Source organism: Anomalospiza imberbis, chromosome 19 (assembly GCF_031753505.1).
Source record: "Anomalospiza imberbis isolate Cuckoo-Finch-1a 21T00152 chromosome 19, ASM3175350v1, whole genome shotgun sequence".
Classification (NCBI taxonomy): Eukaryota; Metazoa; Chordata; class Aves; order Passeriformes; family Viduidae; genus Anomalospiza; species Anomalospiza imberbis.
In genome coordinates, this window is record NC_089699.1 from 493,215 (window position 1) to 519,293 (window position 26,079).

Sequence of the window (26,079 nt, forward strand, 5' to 3'; positions counted from 1 at the left end):
TGGCAAAGACCGGGATTTATTCAATTCCATCCTTCAATGCCCGTAGCCCCGGCGGCAGCGCTCCGGCCCCGCAGGGATCCCCCGGTGCCCCCGCGCCAGCGCGGGGCCGGGCCGACAGGGGGCCGGGGGAGCCTTTCCATGCAGCTCGTGCAGGAGATGGGGGTCATGGAGAGAGGGGAGCAGGGGAAGGTGACGGTCGGTTACGCTGGAAGGGGAGGCACAGCAGCACGGAGCCACACGGACAGGCTTGAGGCACTTGCCAGGAGCCCCCGCAGGTGCGGGCTGGGGCCAGAGGGGAAGAGGCACGGAGAAGCTGACGAGGAGCCTGGCCGAGGCAGGTTGGAGGCAAGGCAGAGTGGGCGGGCTCCTCTGCAGCTGGAAAGCACCTCCCCGAAGGAGAAGGCACAACCGCCAGGGCTGCGGCTGTAATCCCTCCCCTCTGAGCGTGCTCCACCAACAGCTCCCAGGACAGCGCTGCCCTCGGTCCGGGGATGCAGATCTCAACCTGCGAGGCAAAGAGCCGTGTCAGCCCCCACCAGGCTGCCACCCCCCCAGCCCCCAGGCTCACTCACCTGAGAGCCGGTGGCCCAGGCTGGCCATCTTGGCAGGATGTGACATCAACCAGAAGTTGCGCTTGTTCTGCAACTTCTGGAACGGATTTGAGTCTCTCCTCCGCTCCTGCTTCATCTTTTTCATTTTCTTTACCTGTGCAAGGAGGAGAGAGCTCAGGTCAGAGTGCAGAGGCCCCAGCCTCCTCCCACCTGGCCCAGCCCAGCACCCACCTTTCCTTTGTCAAACTCCTGGTCCCACTCATCGATGACGGTCTTGCTTTGGGCCAGTGCTGTGTCCCGAATGGCATCCTGGCTCACGGCCGAAATCTCACCCTGCCAGGTCAAGACTGCAGAGCGGTGAAGTCAGAAGGACCAGGCTGTGCCCCACTGCACCCGGGCCCGAGGCTGGAGCCCCTTGCTGCCCACCCTGTGCCAGCCCCGTGGCCGGATGCACCTGCCTGCTTCCAGGAGCACCTCCTGCCTGCACTGGGGCAGGGGGAGCTCAGGCCCTGCAGAGCTGGGGGGGCTCTGACCCATCCAGGGCTTAGGGCAGGGGGGCTGCATGGCTGTTTGCCCACCCAGGCGACCCTAGTTTACCTTGTTTGCCATAAGCCCTGTCCAAGGAATTCTGCAGCAGCTTGCCCACCACGCTGGACTCCTGGCTCTCAGGGGCTGTGCCAGCCCAACTGCTGGCCACAGGGCTCAGGGCAGCCAGGGAGCGCCTCTCATCCCCACTCTGGTTGTCACTGGCACGTGCTGCCACTGTGGAGAGAGGCAGGGTGAGGATGAGCCAGGGGGGCAAGGGCAGCCACCATGTCCCTCCCTCTCCAAAGCAGATCTCATCCCAGGAAACACCATTTGGACAGACTAGGTCCTGATGGCTGAGGGTGTCTGGGCACACAAGTGCCTGTCCTGGGGGTCAATCAAGGGGCCTGTCCCCACCTCCTCCTCCAGGGCACAGGCAAGGGCTCTGGGGCTGTCCCCCAGGAGCAGCAGGCAGGCCTGGGACAGGGCAGCCCAGGCCAGGGGGCAGGACACCGGCACCGCCAGGCAGCTGTGGGACCAGCAAGCACTGGGGATGGCACAGCAGTGCTCCAAGGGGGCTCCTGGGCAGACAAACCGCTGGCTTGACCCTGCCAGGCACCAGACGGCACAGGGTCACACCTGGGGTAGTGGCAGTGGTGGCAGGGACAGTGTTGACAGCCAGGCTGCTGAGGCTTTCCATCCACTTGCGTTTGCGGTGCTTGTGCTCTCCAGCCTCCACGCTCTGATGTGTCTTACAGGGCTCTGGCTCACTTGTCCTGGAGCTGGGGAAGGCAGCAGGGTCAGCTCACACCAGCCAGACCACAGCAGGAGAGTCTGAGCTTCCCACAGAGCAACAGGGCACAGAGACACCCACGCTGCAACCAGGGAGAAGTGATCCCACCCACAGCAATCAGGTGCTTCAGCTGGATGCATGCTGAGGTGCCTCCCACCTGCAGAAAGATGAGAAGCCCCCCACTCAGGGAGCCTGACCTCAGGCTCTCACATGCCCCTCGTCCCTCACCTGTCTGAAGACAGTATCCCAGAGCTGCACTCTTCTGTCTTCAAAGGCCTGTCTTTGCTCCTATTCTTCTTTTTCTTCTTCTTCCTCTTGAGGGGTAAAGTTGGCTCCATGCCCAGGCCAATACTGGGCTCTGGCACATGTTGCTTGGGCCCACTCTTCATGTCCTGACAGACCAGGCCATGGCCGAGACCCTCGTCTGCCACCTCCTTCCCCACGACAGACACAAAGTCCCCTGGAGAGGCAATTTTCTTCTTGGGGGGCCTGGAGTCTTTATCAGTAAAGTCCTTCTGTGAGCCAGTGCTCTCCCTCTTGGGGAGCCTGGAGTCTTTGTCCTTGAAGCCCTCTGGAGAAATAACTCTCTCCTTCTTGGGAGGACTGGAGACTTCATCCACATCCTTCACAGCCACAGCACAAGGGCTCCTGTCTGCGCTACGATGCTTCCTCTTCCGACGCTTCTTTTTGAAGGCACCCTCTGGTTCCTCCGGGCCAGATCCCGTCTCCCTGCTGCCACAAAGAAGGTGGTGTGAAGTGTGGGCAGTGGAACCGTGGGTCAGCAGGGAGGCCGGGTGCTGAGCGGGCAAGTTGAGCACGAAGCTGAAGGCAGACTTTTCAGGATTGGGAAGTTCAAGAGCAGATGAGGACAGGCTGAAGGACAGGAAAAGAGGCTGATCCTAAAGCCTGGAAGACCCTCTCTTCCTCCTTCCCCTGAGGTGCAGAAGCACAGCACCCAACTGCTGCCATCTTGTCCACAAAATGGGAATCAGATGCTGCTCTGCAAGCACTCACAGGTCCCACAGGAGACCGGGAAAGAGTGGGTACTGCTGCAGCACATGCTGGTGGTGAAGGCTACAAGGAGCAAGATCTAGACCAGGCTGGTGCCTCCGGATCCCATGAGACATTAGTACAGGGTCAGGGCCTGCAAAAGCTCCCTCCCACTCTGTGCTGAACTCAGCTCTTCTCAGATCTGGAGCAAGCCCTGCCAGCCCTGGAGAACAGATAAGCTGGCTGCAAGGCCACACAGATACCCCGTGGAGCACCCAAGGCTGTCACTGGCCTTCCTGCCACGTGGGAGCCTGGGAGCAATGGCAGTGCTTACCTGGACTTGCCCAGAGGCCTAGGAGTGGAGTCAGGATGGGTGGTGGCTGAGGGCTGGGACGGTGCTTGGTGGTCACTCAAGCTCACCTTCTGAGAGGGTTTGCCCTGCAGTTATTGACATAAATAAAAACTTGGCTGTCTAACACCAAGGTTTCCATGAGCCAAGAGAAAAAGGGGAGCCCAGAGAAAGGGGAGGAGAACAGACACAGACAGGGGCAGAGAAGTGGGGGGGGGGGGGGGAGGGGGGTGGGAGAATCAGAAGTATGTTCAGTTAGAACAAAGGAAAAAAGGAAGGAGAGAAATTTAAAGACCTGGAACCCCAGTACACCCTCCTGAGCCCACTCACTGCCTGTGGAAGAGGCACCCCTACACCCTCCTGCTCTGGCATCACCCCCAGCCACTGGCCCCAGGGGACAGGTGACACCAAGAAGGTGCCAAGGCCCCCCCACTGCAGGGACTGGCACAGTCACCCCTCTGTCCCAGGCAAGGGGGCAGGAGCCACCCCCTGCATCACTCAGGGATGTGGACAACAGCAAGGCCTGCTCTCACACCCCAACCCAGAAAGGGGGCAGAGCAGCCACCACAGCCCTGGGTTAGGAGCTGGGGGGCTCTCCCCACCCACCCCTGGTCAACAGGTGCCAGGCAGGAGCCCTACACAACCTGTTTAGAAGTCACAGGTTGTCAGCCAGAGTCTCTGGGCAGAAGCTCAAACTCACCTTTTTGGCTGAGAGCACTGTTTTCCTGGCCAGCAGTGGTGCTGTGGTGCTGCCCCACTGCAGCGGGGAGGGTTTCACAGGGGCTGTCCCGGAGCTTTTGGGGGCAGCCAGGTCAGAGTCTTCAGGGACAGCCGGCTTGGTGCCAGGTCCAGCAGGGAGGTGGGTGCCAGAGTCCCTTCCCTGAGAGGTGTAGAAGCTGCTGGAATTGCTCTTGGCCCTGTGAGTCTCCTTGGCCAGCTGCCCTACTGTGTTGCCCCAGGAATTCTTCTTCAGGGTCCTGGCCATCACCCCACAGCCACTGGGCTCCTGGCTGGACTTCAGCAGCTTGGATGAGGTAGGTGGCTTCTCACTGTCTAAGACCTGTGGGAGCCCTGCTTTGGCACTGCACATGGTGCTGGTGGCATGGAAGCCTGCTCTAGGCATGCCAGGTGTCTGTGGCTTCTTGGCCCTCTGGACTGTGTTACAGCCCAGCAGTGTGGCCTCATGGGTGGCTTTGTGGGGCAGTTTGGATGATGGGGTCTGAAAGGGTAGCTTTGACAGTGCAATTCCGTTTGTCAGCTTTGACCCCATCCCAGGAGAGCTGCGGGCGACAGGGACTCCAACATCTCCTGGTTCTGGCAGCCCCTTCCCCAGCAGCTTGTCTTGTTTCTAGACAAGGAGAAAGAGAGAAGTTCAGTGAGGAGAGTCAAGGAGCCACAGACACAGTGATACTGCCCTCCCCATGCCCAGCCAGGATCCCTGGCTTCAGCAGGATCAGGAACTCTCCTGCACAACACTCTCCCACTCATCCACCTCCCAGCACGGCTGCAGCCCCCAGTGCCCATGGAGCAGCAGCAGGTTCTGCGAGCACCAACCTTCAGGACTCACCGGGCCCATCGGTGGCACACACAGGGTCCCGTTAATCTCAGGTTTCTTCATCGGCTTGGAGTCACTGGCAGTGCAGCTGGGCGGGCTGAAGGCAGCCGTGGTCATGGGCCCTGCTGAGCTCTTCCTGGGGCTGCCCAGCCTGGGGAAGGCAAAGCGCAGGCGTCAGCCTTGGGGACGCGGGTGAGCAGCAGACACACGTGAGGAAGGGGAGCAGGAGGCTCCGAGGAGGTGAGGTGCTACAGCAAACCATGACAAGGGGCTGGACCACCCCCTGCTACTCCCCACCCTGAGCCAACACATGCACAGGGGCCGTGGGGCTGCTTGGCGAGGGTAGGGGGCCAGGAGGCACTGGGTGCTCTCTTACCTCAGGTAGAACAGCACATAGGCCTGCTGGTTGAGAACCACCTTGATGTTGCTGGGGTGGACCTCATGGTCGTTCATTCGATACCACTGCCCATTGCTGGCCTGGGGAAAGAGAACATGGAGCATGGTCAGGCTGTGTCCAAGAACGGGGTCAGGCTCTGGCCAGGGACCCTCCTGGCCTGCAGAGCGGCAGGAACAGCACCCATCATCAGAGCTCCTCTCCCCAAAACCCACAGATGCCCCAGGGGCAGGCCAGGGAGCCCTGTCAGAGCAGACCTTCATGTTTCCTGCAGCAGACCACAGTCTGTGCCCCATGTCCAGTGCTCCACACCAGCCACCCTGCCAAGCAGCCTCCTTTCTGCACCCTGAAGGGACCCACAAGCACCTACCAGGCCCCAGCCCAGACAGGGTCCCAAGGGAGCATCCCGGGCTCACCTTCACGTAGCAGAAGTAGTGCCCTGCGTTGCAGCTGTACCCAGAGTGCACCAGCACTGCATAGAGTCCATACATGATGGGATCGCCCTTGGGCTCGGACATGAAAGGCCGGATGTCCAAGAACTCCGGGTATCCCACATCCTGTGGAAAGAAGGTGCCTCAGGCGCTGGCATGGCTTTCTTGCCAGAGCAAGAGCAGCTCTGCTATGCTACGAGTCCCATCTCTCGAGGGAGGGGACATGCTCTCCCCAGGCAGAGACTGTAGTGAGGAAGAAGCCAGGATGAACCCAACTTCCAGGATGAACCCAACTTCCCCCACTGGGAGCAGTGGGGAGTGGCTGCAGGACTGCACCAGGACCACCTCCCATCCTGCTCGGGGGCAGGACCTTGGGCCAGGACACAGCCCTGGCTGTGAATCACTGAGCACTCACCTTGGTGATTTTCCTTCCACCTGAGGAGCTGCAACTGCCAAAGCGTTTCAGTGAAATCGTGAGAACGTTGGAGGCTCGGTGGATGGTGAAACGTTTGCTGGCCGACACTTTCTTCCTGCACCTGCCCAGGAAAGCTCAAGCTATTCCAGCTGTTCCAACATCAGATGGCTGCCTGCCCTGGCCACACAGCAATGGCAAACCCGATGGGAATGGTGCTGCTGGCACCAGGCACTGCTCCAGACACTTCCCCATGGCCATGCTCACTGGCCCAGGTCCTCCTTTGAAGACAAGGGAGCTGAGGAGCAGCAGGCTTCATCACAAGCTTCCATGGCCCTGCACCTCATGCCTTAGCCACGCAGCAGGCACAGAGGCCCTCCCACAGCACACCCGTGAACCCTGTTATGCCCCCAGCACCCCACACTCACATGCTGCATCTGTAAGCGTTGTCCCCACCCAGCTGCTCTGGCTTCACAAACAGCTCCAAGGCCCGCACGATGTTTGCGGCTCTCTGCAAGGACAGGGTGGAGGTCAGGGCACATGGGCCTGCCCACAGCACAGCCCCGCTCCCTGCAGAGGTGCTGGCCCCAGGAGAGAGCACACAGCACAGGGCTGCAGGCTGCCCCAAAGTCCTGAGCCTGCCCCTGGCACGGCGTGGTGGCTGCTCTGCCCCACTGCACTGCCCAGCCTGCACGGAGGGGTCACAGCTCACGTTCAGGCAACAGGCACGGCTCCGTGAGACAGGCAGGAGGCTGCTTCCCTCCTGCCAGCACTGTGTCTGCAGGTTAAGGGGCCTCAGAGCAGGAACATCCCCCCTCAAGAGCAAAGACCCCCATCCCCAACCCTGCAGCAGTACCTCGACCTCCAGGGTCACGTCCAAGTAAGGGTCATAGGTATCCGAGACAGTCTGGCACTCCAAGCATTTCACTGCAAAAGGAAGAGCTGTGGGCACACCCTGGCACGACACCAGCACGTGCCACACCCCAGCACAGCACAGACAGCTGCAGTGTCCCCCCAGTCCAGGTCTGGGCTCTGGGATGTAAGCACCAGGACTGACAGCCTTGCAGCGAGGAGGGCTGGCACATCCACTATGTGCTGGGGAAGCAGGTGTTGCCAGACAGCTGGGAACATGGCTCCTTTTGCTGATGGCAGCGAGCTGGGGACCCACAGCTTGGGCCCCACAGTCAATGGCTTTTCCCATTGCCACACCAGGGGTCATGACCCACAAGTGCTGCAGGACTGACTGACTGCAGCTCTGAGTAAGTTAAACGTGTAAGCCATTTTCCCAAAGGGTTTTAATGTCCAGGCCCAGGCTGCCAGTACTCACCACGGGACCGCAGGTAACCTCCGAAGATCTGGTGAACCAGAGTTGTGGCCTGGGTCTGGCGATCCAACCTACAGAGAGAAAGCAGCACCAGATCTCACACTGCAGCAGCCAGCCCTGTCGGACCCCTCAGGACAGCACCCCTCTGCCTTCTGGCCAGTGGCCGGGCTGTGGAGCCCCAGGTGCAGTGGGAAGTCACAGTCCCTGCCAGGCTGCTCTCCCTGTGTTGCAGCTGAGAGGTGACACCAGGCTCCAACACACACCTTCCTCTGCAGGAAGCAGAAGCTCCTGGTTGGAGCTCAGAGCAGAGGCAGCGCTTCCCAGGACAAAGGGCCTGGGGAAAGCTGCCCTCCCACAGCCACAGAGTTGGGGCTGAACTAGCAAGTAGGCCTGTATCCCTCAGCAACTGGGATGCGATCCCAGCCTGTAGCAGCCTCAGGATTTGGGGGCAGGACTACTGAGGACTACTGCTGAGGTGGAGGAGTCAGCAGAAGGTGGAACAACAGCCCAGAGCCCTGTCCCTGAGGGGCAGGGAGCTGGACCCCACACCCGAGGCCCCTAGAGTCAGAACCTCCCCACAATAAGGCTGACCTGGGGCACATGTTCACTCCAGTCCACTCCCGTGAGTGCAGGGGACCAGCAAGGGAACAGCAAAGAGCAGTGATGGGCCATCAGGCCCCACATACTTGGTGTAGCCATTCAGGCAGGCCTTCTGCATGGCATCGATGGTGTAACGCAGGAACTCGTGTGCATCCTCCTGCCTGCCGAAGCGCAAGTTATGGGAAATCTCTGCAAGAGAGGGAGGACTCAGCACGTGCTGTAACAGATGCCATCGCTCCCTGCCTTCCCTGGGGCAAGGACTCTCAGGTGTGAGTCCCCTCAACCCAAACCAGACAACAGACTCATGTCACAGAGGAAGCCCCTGGCAGCCCAAGAAGTCTCCAGGCACTTTGAGGCTCCATGAGTCATCTCAGTGGAGCTGTTTGCCAAAACATGCCCCAATCCCAATAGTTCTGCTCCCAAATTAGTCATGGGGGTGGGGGGGCAGCCCTCCTTACTCTTGAGGTCTCGGATGATGGAGAGTGGCTTTATTGCATTGCCGCTGTTGGCAAAAGCCTGAATCGTGTGGTTCTGCATAGTGCACATCATACAGAAGCTTCCGTGGGCACCTGGAGCGGGAGAGACGACACGACGTTGGGGACAAATCCAGGAGAGATGGAGGCGGGATGGGGATCTCAGGTCCAATACAGCCACATTCAGTTTTCCCTCTGAGCTCGATGCTGCAGGACATGGGGACCAGCCCATGCCATCCCAACTAGCAGAGCCCATCACAGGACCAGCCAGGGCAGCTCCCCAGATGAGACAGTGTTCACACTGATAGAAAACGGGTCCCAGGTATGCACTGGACAAACCCATAGCTTGGCCCTGAGGGGCAGATCCCGCCGGCAGTCCTATGGATGGGGCTGCAAGGCCTGTGTGCTCCCTGTGGTGACAGCTCACAGCAGCGCCTGCTGCTCTTTTGCATTCCCCACAGTCAGAGGCTATTCAGGACCCCCCAGCTGAGCCCCCAAGAAGCCGGCAGGCCCCACTGGGCCCATCTTAGTCCTGGCTACACCCAGCAGAAAGAAAGATGCCAAGCTTGGGAACATTGCTATGGCCTGGAAAAGTGAGTAGGACCCAGGACCAGCCTCTTGACAGAGAAACAGTCAAGAAAGGAGGAGGGCAGGGAAGGTGCATCCTAATATCTGCACTCCCTCACCAGAGCCAGGCACAGAGGTGCTGAGCACAGCACTGTGAGCAGGACAGGCAGATGCTGCTCGTCCCTCCTGGCCCCCTGAACCGGGGTTCCCACTCACAGGTGCGTCCATGCTCCCGAGAGAGCAGGTAGTTGGTGAGTGGCGGCGTGTAGGTCAGGCACTGCAGCGCCGAGTTCAGGAAGCAGGTGTTCCCCAGGTTACTCAGGCCGGCGCCCACACGGTGAACCCGCTCCCACTTCATGGAGAGGCTCTGGGCTGGGAAGAGCACCTTCTGCGGCGCGGGGATCCCGTCCCCCGCGGCCCTCGGCAGGGCATGGCTGTGTCCTGTGGGGAGCAGAGAGTCAGCCGGGGGCAGGAGCACGGGGGGGTGTCCCTTCACCCTCTCCACTTACCCGGGGGGTTCTGCGGCCGCTCCGGAAGGCTGCCGGTGACGCCGAGGGGGCGGCCGACCGCCTGGGCCCCGATGTGCTCGTACTTGTCCCGCAGGTGCTCCAGCTGCCCGGCCAGGCCGCGGCGGGCGGGCGCGAACTCGATGCGCTGCAGCAGCACGGAGCGGGCGGCGGCGGCCAGCGGCCGGCCCAGCTCCGCCGCCGCCTCCCGCCGCCCCGGCTCCAGCGCCTCCCGCAGCTTCTCCGCGATCATCGCCGTGGGCGGCCGGCTCGGCGGGCCCGGCGGCCGCGGCTGCACAGAGGGCGGAAAGGGGCGGCTGAGCGGGGGGCAACGGCCCGGCAAGGCCTCTCCCGCTGCGCTCCGGCTCTCAGAGCAACCGGCCGCCGCCACGGCCCTCTCGGCGGGTCCCTCGGCCGCCGCGGGCACCGAAAACCCCCCGCCGCCGCCCGCGACCCCGAGCGCCGCGGCCGCGCGGTCTCGGCCCCGCCGCCGCCACATGAGGCCCGGCCGGTCCCGGCGCTCCGCTCCCCACGGGCGGCCCGGCCGGCAGGGCAGAGGAGCGCGGCGGGACGGGGGCGCAGGCCCCGGCGTCCCGGGCCCGTCCCGCGCGGTCCCGGCAGCGCTCACCATCCGGGTCCCGCCGCACGCACGTGTCGCCACACCGCCACTCGCCCGCCGCCGGCACAAACTCCTTCCGCGCCGGCCCTGCGGGGCGGCTCCGCCTGCGCGCGGCCGCGGCGGCTCGCTCGGCGCAGAGCGGAGCCGCGGGCGCTCCGCCCCTCGTTCGGAAGAGCCAACGGAGACACGAGCTCCGCCCGCCCGCTGCGGGTCCCGGCGCGGACGGAGGCAGGACGCGGCTGCCGAGGCAAAGGCGGCCGGTAACGCCGCGCCCACAGCGGACGGTCCCACGAGGGGACGTTTCCACGCGGGACCGGCCACCATGCGGTACCCCGGCCCCGGCCTCGCCCCCTGAGTCATGGCCCCGCCCCGGTCCCGTCGGATCCCGCCCTCGGCGCTGCCGCCCGCATCCGAGGGTGGGCCCGCAGCAGCTCTTTCTCCTCCCTGTCTCGCTCCCTTCCCTCCGGCCCCGCGGGGTTCGCTTCTCTCCGCTGCTGAGGAGGGGCGGGGGGCTCCGGTTGGGTCCGGCGGGGCTCGGGTGGAATCCCGGCCGAGCCGCCGCAGGGCCGAACCGGAGCACCGGTCCCCGCCCCTCTTCCCCCTTGCCCTGGAGCTCCCGGCACGGACCCTCTGCGGGTACCGGGGCGGCTCCAGCGCCGCACGAGGAGACGGAAATCACGGCACAGGGACGACAGAGCCGGCGGCAAAACAAGTGGCGATATTGAAGTCAAAGACAGAGGAGCAGCAGCGACAGGAGCACAACGGGTACAGCCATACAGAGCGCCCGGGATGCGCGGTCGGGACTGAGTAAAGGTTGGGGTTTTTTTTCTTTTTCTTTCTTTTTAATTTTTATCTTTAATATGTTGAAATTGCCCAGACTGGTCCAGTACGACATCTCAAAGCACAGCATGAAAACCCCACCGGCACAGGGCTGCAGGGAGCATTCCCGGCACGCTCCCAAAGCCATGGGTGCACGTGCCAGTGCCACGACAGCTCCGCGGCACATGCCAGCATTGCTGTGGCATGGGGATGGCTCAGACAACTCGGGGCCGAGGGGTGTGAGGGGGGTCACCGGAGGGGAGAGGTTTTCCTGCAGCTGCCCTGCTGCCAGTTCCAGGCTCCACTCCCGACACCACAGAGAAGGGAGCTTGCCTGGCTGCAGTGGTGCTGAGGGCCATGGCATGGCCCAGATCTGCACGAGGTGATGATGGACACCCTGTGCCCATGCAGCCAGTGCTCCGGCCCCTGGTGCCCTGCCAAGGGTTCCAGGTCAAACCTGTCCAATGGTGGCATCTGCAGAAGGATCTGTAGGAGGTTGCAGGGGAACGAAGACCCCTGGAGAGAGGACCATGTGGAGAGAGAGGCAGCAGTGCACGGGTGCATGTCAGGGGTCACCCCAGATATGCTAGCATGCCCCTCCAACGTTCTGGTACAAGGCACCTGTGCAGGAGTCATCTGGCCCGGCGAAAGGCCCGGAGCCCCTTGCTGGGGGTTGTGCCACATGGTAAAGCCCCCCAGAGCCCCTGCCCAGAGGGGTGCCCTTCTGGCACCCCGAAGGGAGAGGTAGGTGGTGGGGGTAGGGGTACAGCAGGGTTGCCAGGTGCTGCGGTGGGGAGGGCTGTGTATCTGGAGCTGTGGGGGAGGCTCCCGCAGCGGGGCACTGGTAGACCTGCTACGCAGCCAGGGCAGCTCCCACCACTCACAAGGGCTTGATTCCTTCACAGCTGCCAGAGCCAAGCATGGCTGGGGGATTGTGACCCTGGCAGGGAGGTCCCCACACCCTGCACAGCCCTGCCACGAGCAAAGGATGCCCAGTGCAGCTGCGGGCTGCCAGGAGCCTGCAACAGAGCGGGTCCCTGGCCCCCACACATGTGTGGCAGCCACCGGGGCCCCCTGCAGCCGAGTGGATTTTCATGCTGTCTCCAGGATTTGATATCAGCGTGGACCAGTCTAACATCTCGCAGGTTTTTTTCTACTGGCTACTGGAATGCGCTCGTTTGGCTTAGGGGTCCTCGATGTCGAGAAACTCTTGCTTGGGGGGGGCCATGCCGCGGTACCAGGCGCATGAACCGTCGCTCCTCTTGATGCAGGCGTAGTGCTTCGCCTGCCGCCCATCCACGTTGTTCTTCTCCATGGCCCAGTCTGTCCACAGACACTCATCCGAGGAGGAGACCAAGCAGGGGATGGAGAGGCAGCGCGAGATCTGTGCATAACAGAGACTGTCACCCACCAGCCCGAGGGGGCGCTGGGCCAGGGGGAGGCAGCATGCTCTGCTTCATTCAGCCCCCAGCTCTGGACAGGGATGCCAGGCTGACCCTGCCCTATGGGGCACGGTGGGGATGCTACCCCAATGCAGGGAACTGGGGAACCCCTGGTTGCCAGTCCCAGGGCTGGCCTTGGTTCCCAGCTGGAGGAAGACAGAGACAGGGCAGCCCTTCCTGTCTGCCCAGCCATGTGCTGTGTCCAGGACAGGGAAGAGCATCTCACTGTGGAGCCCGCCCCTGCCTGGGGGCTGCAGACCCTCCCTGGTGTGGGGCAGGGGGCATGTGGGAGGCAGCCTGGTTGCTCACCTTGCACTCACAGCCCATCTGGTACCGCTGGTTTAGGCTCTTCTTCTGGGTTGGGGTCAGCGAGTCCCAGGTGGACACCAAGTCACAGAGCGTGATGTGCATCTTGCCATTGCCCTCTGACTTGCCTGGGGAGAGGCCAGACAGACCACTCAAGGAGAGCTCGTGCCGGGTCGTGGTGCCTGGGGCCCCTCACTGTGCCCTATCCCTGGTGACTCTGGGGAGCAGAGGCTTGTCCCCAGCTGCCCCCACCATGGCTCGGGGCTGCCGAGCACAGCCAGGACACAGCCAGGGGGTTCCCCGAGGGCTGGTGGCAGGAGCAGGAGGGGCAAGGGGAGAATGTGCCCGGGAAGAATGTGCCCAGGGAGCAGGCACACGTCAGGCATCTTGCGGGGCACATGGGGCATCCGGGCCAGCACTGTCCCAAGAGCCCTCCCCACAGTGCTCACCTGCGATGAGATATTCCTTCTTCCCGCCGGTGTCCAGCAGCCGGCCGCACACGGCAGTGGATGGAGCCGTGTAGATGAACTCTATGTCCTGGTCAGGGCCCTTGAACATCTGGGGAGCAGAGGCAGGCGTGAGTGGCTGGTGAAGGGGCCACCCCATGCCCCCAGCCTCCTGACCCGATGTGCCCCCTTACCTTGATCTGCTTGATTTCATACTGGATGCGTTTGATTGGATTCCCATATATATCGTTCCCCGAATCCACCTCTTTTGCAGAGACAGCCTTGGCTCGGATCACTGGAAGGGAGAGGTGAGGTAAGGGGGTGACCAGTCCCTGCATCTCACAGGGTCTCCCACCTTCACAGGGGACTACTGCCCACAGCAGACCCCACTGCCTGCCTGGCTGCCCCCAGAGCCAACTGTCACCCGCTGTCCCCAAAGGGATGGGGCTCTGGCACGTGCAGGACAGTGACCAGCAGCATTGCAGCAGCAGCTTCAAGGCGGTGATAAGGAAAGTTCACAACACGATCACCTGGCCCCAGGGCTCGTGAGCCAGGGGACAGCTCTGCTGTGGCAGGGTCCCTGCAGTCATGCCGCTGCCACAGCCCAGGATGAGTGGTCCGGCATGTGAGCGCTCAGCACGTGGCAGTGACCTGCAGGGGCCAGGCGGGCAGGGCGGGCAGCCAGCTCAACCTTGCTCACCGGCTGGGACATCGGGCTGGCTCGTGCTGGGCAGGATGCCTGGGTCCCTGCACTGGGAACTGCAGCCCCCAGTTGTGCCCAGCTCCCTCCACCAGTGCAGGGACTGAAGCTCCCAGGCAGCACCAGGGACACTGATGGTGAAGGGGACAGTGGCAGTGCCAAAGCTAGAGCTCCTGCTCAGCACTCAGAGTATGGAGGGGGCCTGGCTGCAGGGCAGTGGCTGGCAGGGCTCCCTGCTCTGCCAGGGGTACCCCCATCCAAGGGAAGGGCAGCCCCCCACCCTGCAGGGCTCCCCCTGCCCTGCTGCCAGCCCCCCAAGCACTGTGGGGCAAGGAACAAGGAGCTAGGCACTCTCACAGAGTTCATCCTGGTTCATGTCCCCACTGAAGGGTGCTGGGCTGGCAGCAGCCAGGGACATGCAGAGGTCACCCACTGCCTGGCACAGAGGAGCTTCTCCCACCTGGCACGGGCAGGAGAGGGAATCTGACCGCACTCTATAAATACCGCGGGCTGTGGGGGCACGCAGGCAGGCTATTTAAGCTGAAGGTCAGAGGGGCACGGCCCTATGTGGGCACCAGCAAGTGCCAGCAGAGTTTACTCTGGAAAGCTGAGAGTGGCACCAACATGAGCAGGGACCAGGGAAGAGGTTTCCCAAAATGGCCATCCCCAGTCACCGGCAGCACTCATTCTGTGTGGGGCTGGGGGAAGCAATGGCTGCACTGGGGGCTTTCCCAACTGCTCCCATCCCTTGGGAAGGGCTGGGCCGTCCAGCCACAGTGGCAGCACCTCAGCCATGCCTGGGGACAGTGCCCACTCCTCTGTCAGCAGTGTGCTGGGATCACTGCAGGCACAGGCCACCCCTTGCCCCCGCGGCCACCTTGTCTCCCGTGAGCCAAGCCCTGTGCGCCACCAGTGTAACTTGGGTGCAGCCAGTGCCGGCTCCCATGCGGGGAATGGTTGCTGCTTCAGTGGGCTCCAGCCTTTTCCATTCACGTGCTGATGAATCACTTGACAAAAATGCAGCCCGATTCTGGGTGGATTTGTTCTGAACAGTGCGGCTTTGTGGAGGGGACGACTGCGCTGTGCTTTCCCCGCCAAGACCCCGCAGCACAGCCAAGCTGCTCCACGCCCGCCAGGAACCAGGGCAGCGGAGGGAGTCCTGAGGAGAGCCTGGGACGAGGAGGCAGGGCAAGGGATGGAGGAAACCCCTGGGTGCCCAAGAACCAGTAGTCAGACCTCCCCAAACACCCATGCCCCCACTGGCCTTGTCACCCACCACTCCTGCTGCCGACGTGGGCAACCACCAGCCAGGGAGCCCAGACCCTCTGTGAAGTTGAGCCAAGGCTCTCTGGCTCCTGGGGCGCATGGCAGGCACAGCACATAGTTGGCACTGCCTTACTAAGTTGGACCAGGGAGATGCTGGAAATGCTCCTGCCCCAGGCATGCCAAGCAGGAAGGTGCTCCATGGGAGCAGAGGGTCCCCTGGCAGAGTGGGATCCCCACTGGTGACATCTCCTGTGCAGGTCCCCAGGGCTGCCACTATGGCCTCCCCATAGTGAGGACTCTGGACCTTGCAGGGACAGAGAGACCCTGCAAGGTAAGCATATCCCTTGCTGCCCTCTGCCACCAGCATCATTTGGGGACACATAGATCAGTTGTGGCACATCCAGTGCCACAACACCATCAGGCTGTCTCTCTGGGCTTGCCAGTGTTGGGATTTGTGCTCCCTGGCCCCATGTGGGGCTACCCCACCTCAGGGCACCACTGTGCTTGCCTGTGCCCCACGGGAAGAAGGGCACCACAAGGACCCTTGGCCATAGGAACCCCCTTCTGGCCCAGGACTTGCAGAATGGCTGCCCCTTCCTCTGCTCTGCTCTGCCACCCCAAACCTCACCAAGCCACTCTGCCCACACGCACCCACAGCTGCCCGCGAAGCGCCAGTGCCCACAGACAGCAGGGGCCACTGTTGGGCTGGATGCCCAGAGAACAAAGCTCCCTTCTCCAGGGCTGCTGGCAGCAAAGGGGCTGGCTGCCAGTGCCAGCACTGCCCACTGCCTGCCTGGCACTGCCGGCCCAGGCACCTGACCCCTTGGCGAGGGCAGCCCTGCAGTCACTCCAGCCCTGCTTGAGGCCAGCGGATCTGGGGAGATAGCTAACCACCTTGGGAGGGATTCTTGCACCCAGCCCTGCCCGGCGCAAGGGCAACAGCCACCTGCTAGATGCTTGCTGGCATCCCAGTGCCCGCCCGCACGGCAGCGGCCGCTGCTGCAGGCACCCCGCCCCGGCACAGTGGTGTGAGGATGCTGAGGCTGGAGGCGTGCAGGGCTGAGCAGCGCAGCCCGGCAGCGAGGAGGAAGAGGAGGGCGTGGAGACTCCCTGGTGCCCAGCAGTGCCCGCGGGGCGGCGAGAGGCAGCGCGGGCAGCAGGTCCCGCTCGCCCGCCGGCCTGCGCGGGAGCCACGGGCTGAGCGCTGCCGTGGCCGCGTGCGTCATTCCGGCCGCTGACGGGAGCGGGATGGAGCCCAATCAGCGGCAGCCCCCGCGTCAGCCCACGGCCCCTCTGCGCCAGCCGCACGGAGGGCTCGGCTGCCGCGCTCGGCAGGGCGGCACCGGGCACCGGCACCGGCCCGGCCCGGCCCCGCCAGGCTCGGCGGGGTTTGCAGGCAGCTGCACCCCCGCGGGGACAGCTCCCACCACGCCCCCGCAAATCCCCTCCTCTGCCCGGTCCCTGCTGGCTGATGGCAGCCCCCACACTCACCGTGCCCGTCCCGTGGAACCGAGCACTGGGACGACTGGGATGAGCACAATCCAGCTGCCACCGGCCCAGGCTGCACCGAGCCCTGCTCTCCCCAGCCCCATCCACTACCTGCTGCTTCGCAGGGGCAAAGCCACGGCTTTGCCTAGAAGGGCTCGGCATCACCCCCTCACACCCCAGATCCCCATGCTGCTCCAGAGGAGATGGAGCAGGAGCCGGGTTTCCTGCTGTGGCACCACTGGGCAGCTGAGCATCTCCTGCAGCAGAGCAGCCGAGCAGAACCCAGCAGAGCCTGGGCACAGCCCCAGTGAGGGACGGTGAATGGGACAGCCCCAAGCCCTTGGGCCCTGCAGAAAAGCCCCGCTCATCTCATGAGCCAGGACATGCAAGTGCAGGCTGGCAGGTTCTAAGTCACCAGCCCCAGTGACACAATCCCAGCCCCTCTATGACCCCCAGCCCCCTCAGGCGCCCCCCACCCAATGCAGAGCTGCATCTGCCTCCCCTTGCACCACCTGGAAGTGCAGCCCTGGGCTGTGGCTGCTCCAGTGCCTGCACAGCAGAGCAAGTGCAGGGGCAGGTGCAAGGCCAGAGGGGTCTCGGGGACGTGGCAGGCGCTGCCCACACCATGGAGAGGAGATCCCAGGCCCCAGGGCCAGGACACCACACTGTGCTCAGCCTGATACCCCATACTGAGGGTTGAGCATGAGCCTTGGGGCCCGTTCACCTTGGGTGCACCCACCCAGCACTGCAGGACATCAGCCATCCCCACACCACCACACTTCTAACAAGGGCCAGCCTGGACACAGGTCCGTCCAGCCACAGCAGCTGGTTCTCCCTGGGCTCCACACACCTGCTGGGATGGAACTGGCTGAGGAACATCCTATCTCCAGAGAGCATCCAGGGGGAAGATAAGCAGCAGCAAAAGGCCAGGGCACACAGGACCATCCCCGCTCTGTCCCCAAGCCCAGCACTGTTTTCACTCAGGCCCACACGAAGCACATTTGATACAGACGAACTGCACAAGCTGGGCTGGGAGCCAGAAGGTGCCAGCGCTGCCGGCAGCATGCCTGGGAGGACGCTGCCTCGGCAGGACAGGCTCCGGGTGCCTGCAGGACAGGCACCTGCTGAGGGCAGCGCGGCGGCTGGAGACCAAAGCTCAGCGAGGCAGTGCCCTCCCAGGGGACGGTGCAGACAGCCAGGGCCGCCAAGACAGACAGTGACTCAGCAGCTGAGTCAGGGCTGAGCCGGCACCCCACGACGGGCAGTGAGTCACGAGTGCCCCGAAAGCTGATCCTGACAGGAGCGTGATGGGAAGCCACAGCCGCACTGCCCGAGCAGGCACGGGGCATCCTGTGGGCCAGAGACACCAGCTCCAGCAGCAGCTACAAAAACCCAGTGCTCCATTTTGTTTCAAAACCTTCCTGTCCCCAGCACGCCTCGTGGCGAGGCAGGGCACCCGAGGCAGCAGCCAAGTGCTGTGGGAGTTGCCCTCACGGAGGAAAGCCGCTGGGAGTGGGGTCTGGAAAGGACGCCTGTGAGGAACATCCTGGATCTGGAGCAGGAGACAGGGCAGGGCCATCCAGAGGTTGGGGCTGCCTCAGTGTTTGGGAATGTTACCTCTCCAGCTGAGCCTGGGAACGGGCCCGCAAAGGAAAGCGCCGGGAACTGGGGCCGGCCTGTTCGGTTCATATGCTAAAATTTAATAAGGGCATTATTCATAGAAAGAGGAATCCAGATCCCGGCGCTGCCAAGCCCTCCCTTTCAGCAGCATCCAAGCCGAACAAAGTGGGACGGGGGAAAGGAAATGCCTGGAAATAAGGCGCAGACAGGGGTGACCGAGCCGTGGCAGCAGCTGCCGGGGACAGGGGCTCCTCCGGGCCCCGGGCCGGTGCCGTGGCCACACTTGGAGGGTCCCGGTCGCCCCCGGGCCCCAGCCTCGCGTTGCCACGTACCTCGCCGGGTCATCAGAGTCGGGGGAGGCCGGGCCCACCCGTGTCATTCACCGGGGGGCGGCCGGTGGGGACCCGGCCCCGGCGTAGCCGCGCTCCGGTCGCCCCTCGCAGCGGCGGAGGCGCCCCCGGGATCAAGGCTGGGCGCGGGAGCCCCCCCCGAGACGGCGGGAGGCGGTGCAGGGTGGGACGGACACAGCCCGCACGGAGGGACCGCGCCCGGCCGCGCATCTGCACCCGCCGACACACCCCCGGGCCGGGCGGGCGCTGCGGGCAGGTGCCGGGGGTCGGGGGGCTCTGCCCGCTCCCCGCCCGCCCCGCGCCAACTTTCCGGTTCTTCCCCCGCCGGGAAGTTGGCGCGGGCGGGGCCGGGCGGGGGCTCGGGGGGCTGGGGCGGGGTTCCCCGCGGCGCTCACCTACGTCGGCGTTGCAGAAGGCCTGTTGCGGGTGGATGGGCGAGCAGCTGCAGGCGTCGGCCGGGCGGGCCCTGCCGAGCAGCAGCACCGCCAGCCAGGCCAGCAGGCTGGGCAGCGCGGCGGGCATGGTGCGGGGCTGCGGGCGCGGCCACCCGGCCCCGATCCCGCACCCACCGCCGGGCCCGGCCGAGCCGCCGCCGGGAACTTGGGTCCGGCCGGGGCGGGCGCTCTGCGGCCGCCGCTCCGTTGCCTTCACGGAGCCGTTCGCTTCCTCCCCGCCGCGCTCGGCCTCGCTCTTTAACGTGCTCCGGGGATCTGCTGCTCCTCCTCCGCGTGGCGCGGGGCCAGCCCGGCTGCGCCCGCCCTCCGCGGGATGCGGCTCCGCCGCGACCGCTGCCCCCGCCCCGGCACGGCCCCCGCCGCGGGCACCGGCCGCCCCCGCCCCGGCGCATCCCGCCCGCCCCCCGGCCCCGCCGCCCCGGACCCCCGCCCACGGAGCCGAAACCCCCGCGCCGTAGTAGAGCAGTGGATGGTCGGACAGGCAGCAGTTCTGGCTGTGCCCGAGAATTCCTCCCCACCTTCGGCCTCTCCACCCCAGCTTGTCTCACACCCGAGTTCCCCTGCCTGCTTCCTGCTCCCACTGGGGGTCCTGTGCCACAGCGACCTGCCCCAGGCCTCGGGCCTCTCCCCATGGCAGCAGCTCCTGCCCTGGAGCAGCTCCAAAAACCCACCTTGTCTCTATCCTGGATGCATGATGGGGTTTAACCCCGGCGGGCAGCTCAGCCCCCAGCTGCTTTTGGCTCATTCTTTCCAGCGAGGTGGTGAGAACTGGGAAGGGGAAAGTGAGAAAACTGCTGGCTGAGATAAAGGTGAAGCAAAAGCCACACATAAACAAAGCAAAGCAGAGAATTCTTTCACCCCTCCCCAGGGCAGGCAGGTGCTGAGCCATCCCCAGGGCAGCTGGGCTCCAGCACGTGATGGCGATTCGGGAAGACAAACACCATCACTCTGAATGTCCTCCTCTCCCTCCTTCTTCCCCCAGCTCTATATGCTGAGTATGATTCCATACAGTGTGGAATATCCCTTGGGTCAGCTGTTCTGTGTCCCCTCCCGACTCCTTGTGTCTCCCCACCCCCAGCCCCTCACTGCTGGGATGAAGAGCAGAACAAGGCCTCAAGCTGTGAAAATGCTGCTCAGCAGTAATGAAAACAACCCTGTTCCCAGCACACATCCAAAACACTGCCCTACACCACATTACACATCTAATATGGAAAAACAGACTCTATCCCCGTCCAAACCCACTCACTGTGTCACTGCAGAGGTGTCAGTGCTGTCATTGTAGCTGTACTCTGTGCCTGGCTGGCTGCTGAGCGTGCTCCATCTCCCCAGCAGTGCCTTTGGCCCAGTGGAGCAGGCAGGGGCACAAGCTTTCGAGCACAGCTGGGACAACTGTCATGGGCATGTGTTGGCAGGACAGCCACCACCATGGCCACAAAATATGCTCCTGAGCCAGCCTCTTGCCACAGCACTGCCATGGATAGACGCAGTAGAGGGAGGTAATAGAGGTGCTCAGCCTCCAGGATGAGAAGAAACAGCAGAACTGGGCAGCTGGACCTGTCCCAAACCCTGCCTGAGCCTGCAGGGAACACATGGGATGTGACAGCACTGGCAGTGCTGGGGTGCTGGATGACACCAGGAGATGGGGCCCCAGGCTGCCAACTCCTCTGTGGGGCTCACAGAGGCTCCAGCAGCAGCAGGACTTCTGCTGGCCCAGCTGCCTGAGGCATTGGTGCCGCTGCTCTGAGGGCAGCACAGTGCTCAGGGCAGGGGCCCAGGGGACAAGAAGGGACCAGGTAGCAGGGACAGCCACTGGCACAGCCCTGGGACCACAGCAGGTGCTGTGGAGCTGCCGGTGCTGGGCTGGGAGGGTGAGTGAGGCCAGGAGGGTGAGTGAGGCCAGGAGAGATTGCCAAGCCAAGTGCCAGTGACGGTTGAGTGGCCATCATGGACTGTGGCCAGCTGGCACCCAGTGTGGGCTGCAAAGGCATCCTGGGTGCCCTGGGCCAGGTGCTGCACGATCCCCAGGCCACGTGCAGGGGCCAAAGCCAGGCCTGTCTGCAGCACTGGGGACAGGTCCTGCCTAGGGATGAGCGCAGCCCAGCGAGTCATCGTCTGGGCTAAATGAAAACACATGTCTGGCCTGTAGGGCTCCGCATGGCTCACAGAGGTGCTGACACTGTAAACAGGGCTGGGGGGAGCAGCCTGGCTGGGTTCTTGGGAGGGCCCCAACCTCTCTGTGGATCCTTCCACCCAACCACGGCCTGACTGCTGCACCAACAGCACCTCTCCCTCCCTGCTCATGGCTGGACCCCACAGCAGAGTGGTGTCAGGGCATGGCAGAGGGATACAGGGGGCACAAGGGCCCCCCAAACCACAGTGGCCAGTTCTCTGAAGCCCTACTTGCTGGCAGACCTGTCCTAGGGGCAGTGTTAAAGGGGACCAAAGTGGGGACACCACAGAGCCAAACACTGGTCCTGGTGTGAGGATATGCTGCCCTGTGAGCAGGGGCAGGGCCAGGTCAGTGTGGGCAGGCCAGGAGCCACAGCCCCCTTGGTCAGAGGGTTCAGGAGGGCCCCGGGGCCAGCAGATGCTCCTTTGACACTTGTGGCTTCTGAAACCACACAAGTTCCTCCTGGGGGCCACAGGCTGCGGCAGCAATTTCACAACATGCTGGCGGGTGTGGGGAGGGCTCCCGGGCCAAAGCCCTGGGCTGCTGCAAGCGCTTCTCAGCTGCTGCTGGCTCTGGGAAGCAGAACTGCAGCTCCTGGCTCTGCTCCTGCACCGAGCACAGCAGCCCTTGGACTGCATGGCTGCACTGTTGCCAGCTCCCAGCAGTTTCTGCCCAAGGCTCAGCTCTTCCCAGAGCTGACAGTCCTGGCGCTGGAAGCATTTCTGGAGCTAGAGCCACGTGTGGCCAGGGCTTGGAGAAGACAGCCAGCCAGCACACACACACACCCCTACCCCTGAGGGTGTGGTCTGGGAATGGCACCGGGATGGGCCCACTTTACATCACCCCCTGCCCCATCACCCACACCCCCTGCCCAATAGGCACAGCCACAGTAGTGAGGGAACTGCTGCATCCCCTGTGGTCCCAGGAGCAAAGGACCACAGACACTGTCCCCTCCCATGTGAGACTTTTCTCTGAAACAGGCCACCCATCACCCCAGCCATCACCTCATCCAGCTTATGGGAAAAGGGAAGGAAGTCCAGCTTCTGAAGAAAAAGCCTGATGAAATCCCCCCCAGTTTGACCCGCTGAGGCTGTACATCCCCCTCCACCCAGGGAGCCCCATGACACACAAGGCAGAGCTGTAGAGCTGGGGCTCAGCTGCAACCCCGGAGCAGGGACATCACCAGAGCCAACGACCCACTGCAGATGATTCTGTTGCAATTCAGGGCACTAAGGGCTGCAGTGGGGCCTGACTAGGCACCAGCACTCCAGGACCTGGACACTGTCCCGGGGCCGGGAGCACACTGTGGTGGCGGTCCCTTGCCACCAGGTGCCACTGCCGAAACACTTGCACCACACCTGCTGCAGCTCAGTCAACACTTTACAGGAGAGCCCATGGCCAAGGACACAGCTGGGAGCGCTGCCTGACATCCCTCATGGACCGCGGGCTAGGAGCAGGCTAGCAGGGCCTGCTCATGTCCCTAGGCTGCCCACATGCCTCCACTCGCTCCAGATGAATGTTAAATAAACTCAATGCCCTCGTACTTCACACTCCCAATCCTGGTCTCGGGCAGGAGGAAGCGCCCGTCCAGCGTGAAGGCCATGATGTAGCTGGAGATCTTGCCATTGTCCTCTTCTGATTTTAGCGCCACGATGATCTGGTCGTCCGTGTCCGGGATGAACTTGAAGGAGGAGAAGCCATGGGTGGGAACCACGTCGCCCACGCGCCCCACTGTCACATCCCCAAAGTCCTGGGTGGAGCTGAGCAGCAGGTTGGTGCCTCGCTGCTCGTCCGCCTTCTCGCTGTAGCGCTCGTGGCTGGCGCGGCGCGGCAGGAAGAACCAGCGCTGCAACGTGTCGCTCCAGGAGGCCGACTCGTGGATCAGGTACCCTGCGGCAGGAAGTACAGTGTGACCACCCAGGCCACAGGGGCACAGCCACGCTGGGGCGGGACCCTCCCCCTCCTCTCCCCCTCCCCCTCCAAAACACCCCGCAGACCGACACAGGTATCCCTTATGAACTTTTCTGCCTGCTCCTGCCCCACTGCTGGGCAGCAGCCCCTCAATTCCTCCCAGAGCCAGGCAGGGGCACCCAGCACACCCCAGTCTGCCTGGGGGCCCAGCTGCCAGGCCCAATGACAGCTGAGCCACCCTTCAGCTGCTCCTGACACAGGCAGCAGAGGAAAATGACCAGGACAAGGGGAGATCTCTGGCCTCCGGCAGCCTTTAAGTCTCACCCAGTGCCAGTATCCCTGCGCAGGGTGACTGTATGGCTCTGGAGCCATCAAGAGTGTGGGATATGGGGTGGCAGGAGGTTGCCCTTCTCCATACCTGGGGGTCGGATCCCCGCTGCAGCCCTCAGCGTGTTGTAGTTTGTCACCCAGTTCTCGTGGCTCACATCACCCTTGTAGCCAATGACCTTCACCCACTGGGGGTTCTCGTTCACCACTTCCCCTGTGGTGGTGGTCCACTCCTTGCCCAGTCCTCCCACATACAGGTGCTCATCCTTCACTGCCAGCCACTCCGCCTTGAAGCCTGTGGTGGAAAGAATGGCATGAGGGGGGCTCAGTCAGCACGTGGCCATCAGCCTGTCCCACATGCCCCAAATCCCACGCCCCTGAGCCAGGTGCTGGGCACAGTGTCCCCCACGCAGCCAATTGGTCTCTCGGCAGGAAATGCCCTCTCTTGGCCAGGCTCAGAGGCCACAGGAAAGGTGTGCCCCACCCCAGCGAGGTGAAAATAGCCAAGGGCTTCACAGGACAGGACGGGAGCTCACCTTTGCCCACAGTGCCGTCCCCATCTGGGAGGATCACCCAAGGCACCACCTTGTTGCCCTCGATCTGGTAGACCACACCTGTCCGGTCGTCCACCGCGTACAGCTTCCCATTGAAAACCACCAGCTCTGAGAGCTCCATGCCCCGGCCCTTCTCAGCCAGGTGGGACTGCAGCATGCTCTCATCCTTGTCCCACTCTACAGTCACTCTGTCCCCACTGTCTGACAGCACCAGGTAGCCCTTCTTCAGGTAACTGAACCAGGTGTGCTCCTGGGAGCCCCGGGACTGCGTGTCCAGGTCCGCAATGACGCCGATGCGGTAGCGCACGCCCTCGGGGTTTCTCTGTGGCGGGGACAGCGGGTAGGTGTCATTGTAGCGCTCCCCTGCCTGCAGGCCAAGCTGCCAGGTGCGAGGGCTGGGGGGGCCATGCCGTGCTGGGGAGGGACGGTGCAGGCAGAGGAGCAACAGCACAAGCCCCACGCAGGCTGAGGACAGCACGATGGCCTTCCAGCGCAGTCGGAAGCGGGGGTCAGCACCCTTGGTCATGGACGCGAGGACAGGCAGACCACCCACACTGATCCGGAGGGGGCTCATAGACTCATGGCAGGGCGGGACTGGCATCAGACAGGGAGCGAGAAGAACCTGCTGGAAAGAGGGGAGAAGACGGTCAAAGAGCTGATTTGGTGCTGACTGAGCTCGGGGGAGAGCAGAACACAGCCACGAGGGGCCCCATCCCCTCTCCTGCAGCAGAAGGTGCTCCTACCTCATGCAGGTACGAGCCACCATGCCCAGGGGCTGTTTGCTGCTGGAACCACCCTCAGCCCCTCTCACCTGGCTCCCTCTGTGCCCCCTGACCAGACCAGGACTGCACGACCTGCTCGGCATCTCTGTGTGTGCCATGGTCACTGCAGCTCAGGCAGCGAGCTGAGGCACCCGGCTCAAGGCGAGCCCCGTGTCGCAGTGTCCACGTCCCCACAGGGTCCTGGGAGGAAGTGGGTTCCCCTCGGGCAAGGATGACCCTTGCTGCCTCCAGAGTGGTTGAGCAGCCTGGCCCAGCTCCCATGGCCCTGAGCACCGACCCCATTGATGAGCCGTCAGCTTGTCCCCAAGCCACGCAGGGACACTTGGGAGACACGTGGCAGCTCCGCCCAAGCAGGATGCCAACACCTGAGCAGGAAGCACAGTGCTCAAGGGACACACATCCTGACCTGCCCAGCCTCACAGACACGGGACCCCCTCATCCCTGCTCTGGCTCACAGCGTGTCCTCCACGTGTGAGCATCGTGAGCCCACCCCGGGCTGTGCCCACCCGCGGGTCCGGGGTGCCAGCAGTGCCCCTCGGTGCCACCTCCCTCCCTGCAGCACAGAGGACGTGGCGGCGCCCCGAGCTCTCGCAGACGGGCACTCCGGGCTGCCCCGGCGTCAAGCAGCCACCACTGGACCCGTGCTCAGCCCGTGCCATGCAGCCCGGGGCAGAGATCCCCATCCCGGGGCAGAGATCCCCAGCTGCCATCCCAGAGCTTTCCACAAAGGGCCCATCCCGCAGGGTCTCAATGTGCCTTTCAGCAGCCAGAGTGGCAAACAGAGGCGGCATTGAGCGTGGGGGGCCGGCCCCGGACAGGAGAGCTGCGGCGCGGCACCGGCACGGAGCCCGCGGTGGGGGCACGGGAGCGCTTCTCGTCCTGCCGGGGTCCTGGAGCGTGGGCCTCGGCAGAGCCCCGGGGACCCCTCTCGGTGCACTGACCCCCACCGCTCTGAGCACGGCCACGGGGAACCCTCAGAACGCCGGGGCACGGTCACGGAGGACCCCCGGGCAGGGACACGGTGACCCTCCAGCAGCCCCAGGCATGGACACGGGACGCCCCTCTAAGGACACGGGGACTCCCAGCGTCCGCCGGGCGCGCCCTTGGGGACCCCCGCGCCCCCTCCCCGGCCGAGCTGACGGGCAGCCGGGGCACCGCCCGTACTGAGCGGGCCCCTGAGGTCCCCCGCGCCCCCGGGACCTCCGCGCGGGGCACAGCCCCGAGGAGCCCACCGCTGCCGCCCGGGCAGGGTGCTCGAGGTCCGCGGTGCCCCCGTCCGGTGCGGACCCCCGCCTGCCGGCCCGGCGCCCCGCGCCCCCCGCCCGTGTCCCCGCTCACCGCGGCGCCACCTCCC

At 63.9% G+C, this 26,079-nt stretch overlaps 3 protein-coding genes and 1 long non-coding RNA gene across 4 annotated transcripts; all 4 read right to left on the reverse strand.

The window, feature by feature from the left end:
* On the reverse strand, window positions 1–10,449 carry USP36 (ubiquitin specific peptidase 36). The gene is made up of 20 exons (XM_068209964.1): window positions 10,099–10,449; window positions 9,474–9,762; window positions 9,181–9,405; window positions 8,383–8,493; window positions 8,011–8,113; window positions 7,328–7,395; window positions 6,857–6,927; window positions 6,429–6,511; window positions 6,004–6,124; window positions 5,574–5,714; window positions 5,140–5,240; window positions 4,776–4,914; window positions 3,909–4,556; window positions 3,194–3,297; window positions 2,098–2,742; window positions 1,716–1,858; window positions 1,149–1,307; window positions 783–898; window positions 573–705; window positions 1–505 (listed from the first exon to the last, which is right to left on the reverse strand). The coding sequence occupies exons 1-20, from the start codon at window positions 10,447–10,449 to the stop codon at window positions 501–503; spliced, it is 3,756 nt and encodes a 1,251-aa protein (XP_068066065.1). The 3' UTR covers window positions 1–500.
* A 1,591-nt stretch (window positions 10,450–12,040) lies between these two features.
* TIMP2 (TIMP metallopeptidase inhibitor 2) lies at window positions 12,041–19,267 on the reverse strand. Its single transcript, XM_068209835.1, has 5 exons — window positions 18,922–19,267; window positions 13,297–13,397; window positions 13,106–13,214; window positions 12,660–12,784; window positions 12,041–12,292 (listed from the first exon to the last, which is right to left on the reverse strand). The coding sequence occupies exons 1-5, from the start codon at window positions 19,046–19,048 to the stop codon at window positions 12,092–12,094; spliced, it is 663 nt and encodes a 220-aa protein (XP_068065936.1). The 5' UTR covers window positions 19,049–19,267; the 3' UTR covers window positions 12,041–12,091.
* On the reverse strand, window positions 18,236–18,655 carry LOC137485366 (uncharacterized). The gene is made up of 2 exons (XR_011005292.1): window positions 18,509–18,655; window positions 18,236–18,364 (listed from the first exon to the last, which is right to left on the reverse strand). It is a non-coding gene; the product is annotated as an uncharacterized lncRNA (long non-coding RNA).
* A 3,246-nt stretch (window positions 19,268–22,513) lies between the features above and the next one.
* On the reverse strand, window positions 22,514–24,755 carry CANT1 (calcium activated nucleotidase 1). The gene is given in 4 exon segments (XM_068209836.1): window positions 22,514–23,041; window positions 23,481–23,684; window positions 23,926–24,596; window positions 24,598–24,755. Coding segments are annotated over 4 exon segments (1,305 nt in total). The 5' UTR covers window positions 24,657–24,755; the 3' UTR covers window positions 22,514–22,670.
* Window positions 24,756–26,079: the final 1,324 nt, after the last annotated feature.